This window comes from Salvelinus namaycush, chromosome 31 (assembly GCF_016432855.1).
Source record: "Salvelinus namaycush isolate Seneca chromosome 31, SaNama_1.0, whole genome shotgun sequence".
Taxonomy (NCBI): Eukaryota; Metazoa; Chordata; class Actinopteri; order Salmoniformes; family Salmonidae; genus Salvelinus; species Salvelinus namaycush.
In genome coordinates this window covers 40,833,594-40,838,310 of record NC_052337.1, presented here as the reverse complement: position 1 = coordinate 40,838,310, position 4,717 = coordinate 40,833,594, and the positions used below count along the sequence as shown (strand labels likewise).

Below are 4,717 nucleotides of genomic sequence, written 5' to 3'. Positions count from 1 at the left end.
TAAAAGACTTCTCACTGTACCACATTGGTAGTAGTCAGTGACATGTCAAAGCTAAGCTGGCCTTGGTTAAAACCCTGGATGGGAGACCAAATGGATAGCTGTAGATCAACTCTCCAGTAGGAGGTGCTGTCCAGCCTCTTTTTTCTGGTAGTGACTATAATGTTGAAGCTATATTGTTTCAATTTCAACATTTGTTATAATGTGTATATATTCTTTACACTGAATACGAGGCTGACTGATTGCTCTGCTCTCTCCCTTCAGTTTGACCATGACGTCGCTCTACTTGGCAGTGTTGGTGCTCTGTATGAGTGCTGTGTATGCAGCCCCTATGTTTGACTCTCAGTTGGAGGGCCACTGGCACTTGTGGAAGAACTGGCACAGCAAGAACTACCATGATGTGGGTGTTTAAGCACAAGTGGAGGAGCACATCCTCATAGGAACCCCTCAGTATCTCCCAACGAGTGGCTCTAATTGGTTCATTTGCATACTTGTAGCTGTAAATTACAATTAACTCAGTATAACATTATTGCATGGATTGTGTATCTTCTGACTGTTTTTCACTCATTGTTAGAGCGAGGAGGGCTGGAGGAGGATGGTTTGGGAGAAGAACCTGAAGAAGATTGAGATGCACAACCTGGAACACTCTATGGGAAGACACTCCTACCGTCTGGGCATGAACCACTTTGGTGACATGGTAAGAAGAATCACCTTGCTGAGCAGTGCTTGACTTGGACTAAATGGGTGCCAGTACTGTTTATATTAAGGTGCAGGAAATCCGTGGTACTTTGAGCTAATATTCTGAGGTGCAGGAACTCAAGCAGTAGAATGTTTGAGGTGCCAATATCAATTGTGGTGAGCTCCTGCCCAAGTCAAGCTCTGTTGCTGAGGCATTTTAAGGGTGGAGCAGGAGGTACATTTCAGAAGTCTTGTCCCATGCTGAATCTTTTTGTATTGACATTATTTTAATTTCGCCTTTATTTAATTAGGCAAGTCAGTTAAGAACAAATTCTTATTTACAATGACAACCCACTGTTCTGAGGCTAACTGCCTTGTTCAGGGGTAGAACGACATATTTTTACCTTGTCAGCTCGGGGATTTGATCTAGCAACCTTTCGGTTACTGGCCCAACACTGTAACCACTAGGCTACCTGCCGCCCCTGCATTGGCTACAGCACCTACAGTATTAAATATTTCACAGGCACTTTGAAAACCGACACAGGTGTCAGCGTTGACAACTAAAGCAGGAATGTATTCACTCACAGGTTAGGTTTCTTCCACTATCAGGTTCTGACAGAACAGAACAGTGATCCTGAGAAGGGAACAGAAATATTTTTTTTAACGCACCATGTTTCTGTTTCAATGTGTAACTTTAAAAAAAAACAGTACTAAGACATTAGACCTACATGTTACATTCAGATAGTAAATTACAAAACACATCTGGCCAGGGAGACATTACATTTCAACATGTTTTTCTGGATTCCTTCCTCCCTAGACCAACGAAGAGTTTGGGCAGCTCATGAACGGCTACAAGCAGACAACTGAGAGGAAGTACAAGGGCTCTCTGTTCATGGAACCCAGTTACCTGCAGGCCCCTGAAGCTGTGGACTGGAGAGAGAAGGGCTACGTCAATCCCGTCATGGACCAGGTGAGACCTGAATCACTCATGAGTCATGACTCATATCCACACACACTGCTGTGTCACTTAATGCAGACTTTCCTGAGTTCTTACATCCAGGGAAATGTCTGGCTTGTTTGCATGCTTACCTATGACATGCCTGTAATTTACAGTATGTGTAAAATTGCGTATGCCAATGGTTTTTCACATAGTTATTACTTACATACACTGGCTTAATATGCACATGTCAGTGTGCTCTGACATGAAATACTAACAATATGTTTAACAATTTTTCCCCCAGGGCTCATGTGGGTCTTGCTGGGCGTTCAGTGCCACCGGGGCCATAGAGGGCCAGCTATTCAGGAAGACTGGCAATCTGGTGTCTCTGAGTAAACAGAACCTGGTGGACTGCTCCAGACCCCAGGGCAACGAGGGCTGTGATGGCGGTCTCATGGACCGGGCGTTCCAGTATGTGAAGGACAACGGTGGCCTGGACACAGAGGCGTCCTACCCCTATGTGGGCAAGGTAAGGCCCTGTGTTCTATTAGTCTGAATTCAAATGTAATGGCGTATGAAGATGCATTTATTAAAAGTAAGGCCCTGTTCTTTTAGCCTGGTCCCAGATCATGCAGTTTCCTGTAGAACCAACTCCTATGGTTGTTATTTTGGAATGACTTACAACTTTGAGAAATAAATTACAATTTCCACTTCATTAGTGGGATTTATGTCTCCAAGGATGACTGACTTGCTTGAATAATTGGAGTGTTTTTTACTAATCATGGCCGTTGGTCTTATCTGGTAACTCAGGATGCCCTTTGCCACTACCGACCAGAGTTCAGTGCTGTCAATGAAACCGGCTTTGTGGATATCCCCAGTGGCAAGGAGCACACTCTGATGAGTGCTGTGGCGTCTGTCGGCCCCGTCTCTGTCGCCATCGATGCCAGCCACGACTCCTTCCAGTTCTACAAGTCTGGTGAGTAGCAGTTAGCGGTGCAACTTAAATTATGTGTTAGAATATTTGGAAGGATTGGATTCCCTACCTACTATTTTTGGGTAGCAGTGAGCTGTTCTGGTCTGTCCTTTTCACACTGTAGCTAAGATTTACAAATGGTATCATCTGAAGTAAATTGTTACCAATATTTCAGTTTTGCCCTCTAGTAAAGAGCTACACGCTACCTAACTACCTTTAGCTTTGAGATCAGGTGGTTTTACATACTTAGGTAAACCCAGCATCTTAGCCCACTAATTGAACTATGTCTTCTCCCTGTAGGCATCTACTATGAGAAGGAGTGCAGCAGTGAGGAGCTCGGCCATGGAGTTCTGGTGGTGGGATATGGTTTTGAAGGAGAGGATGTAGATGGCAATAAATTCTGGATTGTCAAGAACAGGTACAGTACATCGTATCTTCCTAGGATGTTTTTGTTTGTTACGTCACCACTACGGGATTGGTTGATTTCCTCATCGGGGAATATGCATCTCTACATTGCCTTTATTTGAATACAGTGTTGGTGTTGTCCTGATACTATGGTCTAAGTCATACATTTCTCTAAAGCAGCAGTGAATCTATAATTTCCTACTAACTAGAACTGTGGGACTAACATGTTTTGTCTCTTCCTCAGCTGGAGCGAGAAATGGGGAGACAAAGGCTACATCTACATGGCCAAAGACAGGAAGAACCACTGTGGCATCGCCACGGCAGCCAGCTACCCACTGGTCTAGTGTTCTAGAACCTGGCGGTTCTAGTACACTAGACCTTAGTTTTAGAAACGTTTGAAAGTTCTGGATAAAGGGTCATGATTACAGTGCTGCCTTAACTAAATCTGTGAAAGGTGCATGAGAACCTGCTGCTTGGGTTTTAAAGAACCACATTTAGGGAATTTATTTTATACTTTATTTTGTGTGTATGCCTGTTGTGTCAAGTGAATGTTACCTGTGTACATTCCTAGTTCTGCTTTTACACCTGTTTTGTACAGATGAACAAAATAAACTTTAAAAAAATATATTTTGTTGTACTAATCGCCTACGTTTTCCTATGATGTAGCGCTAATTTTTGAATGTTGGCACTATCTAGCAGCTATTATGACCGTCAGTGAAGGCTGACTCTCAAACACAAACATGTCATGTGGAAGCTAGTTACATTGCAACAGCACTAGGCTGTGTTCAAAACAAATCTCCCCTGCATCCCATTTCCCTGTAACATGACACTCCTGCTTGAGACACTTGAACTATTTATTTTGTTATACTATTTCAGTGATATGTATATTTTTGGATGGTACAGTGATTCCCTACACTTCAGTGCTTGTTTAATTTTCACAAAATGAAATTGAGCTACCAGTGAATTTTGGTCACCAGGAAATGACAGGGTATCTTGACCCTATAGCCACTACATAACACAGCCAAAACCGCTTTCCCATTTGACAACAGATGGCAGGTGAAATCATTAGACTAATCACAACACTGGCAGGTCAGGAATTTTGATTTTTTTTTTTTTTTTTGGGGGGTGTACTTGTATATCAAGCTGCTTCACCCTACAGAAACAAGATTCCCCCTCCAATTGGCAGTTCTGGCTCAGACAAGCTTTACCAAGGCTTATTTTATGCCTAGGCCTTATGAATAAAAGCCAATACAGACCGATTGGTATAAGTTATTTGTTTTCACGTTGAATTTTGACAGTCTTTCAATAGTCTTCATGTGCACCCACAAAAGTTAAATCTTTTGTATACAAAGTGGCAAGCCAACCAAATCCTTTGTTTGACCAAAACATGCTTTGAGGCAGAAATGTTTTTTTTAAAACATTTTCACACCCATTGCATTTCCTATATTGTCCTTAAGACCGCTACACCATCTTTTACTATTTTCTACAAACCTTCCAGAGAGGCCATGAGTAATGGCATACCTTGTTAAAGGGCAAGTGCAGTCAAAATTCTGTATAAAATCCTTTCAGCTGTTATTTCCCAATAGCTGCTGGTTGAAAATACAATCAACACAGGATGTTTTAATCAGCAGGTTTTGCATGAGGAGTTGCAGTATCAGTTAACAGACCAGTTCCAAACCTCTTCCAATAACAGCTCGTTTTCAGGTTAGAATACATATTCCTCCCCA

The 4,717-nt window shown here is 42.3% G+C and overlaps 1 protein-coding gene across 1 annotated transcript; it reads left to right on the top strand.

Moving 5' to 3' along the window:
* The first annotated feature begins 268 nt into the window (after positions 1 to 268).
* LOC120025910 (procathepsin L-like) lies at positions 269 to 3,480 on the top strand. Its single transcript, XM_038970628.1, has 7 exons — positions 269 to 397; positions 572 to 694; positions 1,493 to 1,645; positions 1,917 to 2,141; positions 2,423 to 2,588; positions 2,886 to 3,003; positions 3,235 to 3,480. Exons 1-7 carry the CDS (start codon positions 269 to 271, stop codon positions 3,332 to 3,334), a joined length of 1,014 nt encoding a protein of 337 aa, XP_038826556.1. The 3' UTR covers positions 3,335 to 3,480.
* The last annotated feature ends 1,237 nt before the right edge of the window (positions 3,481 to 4,717 follow it).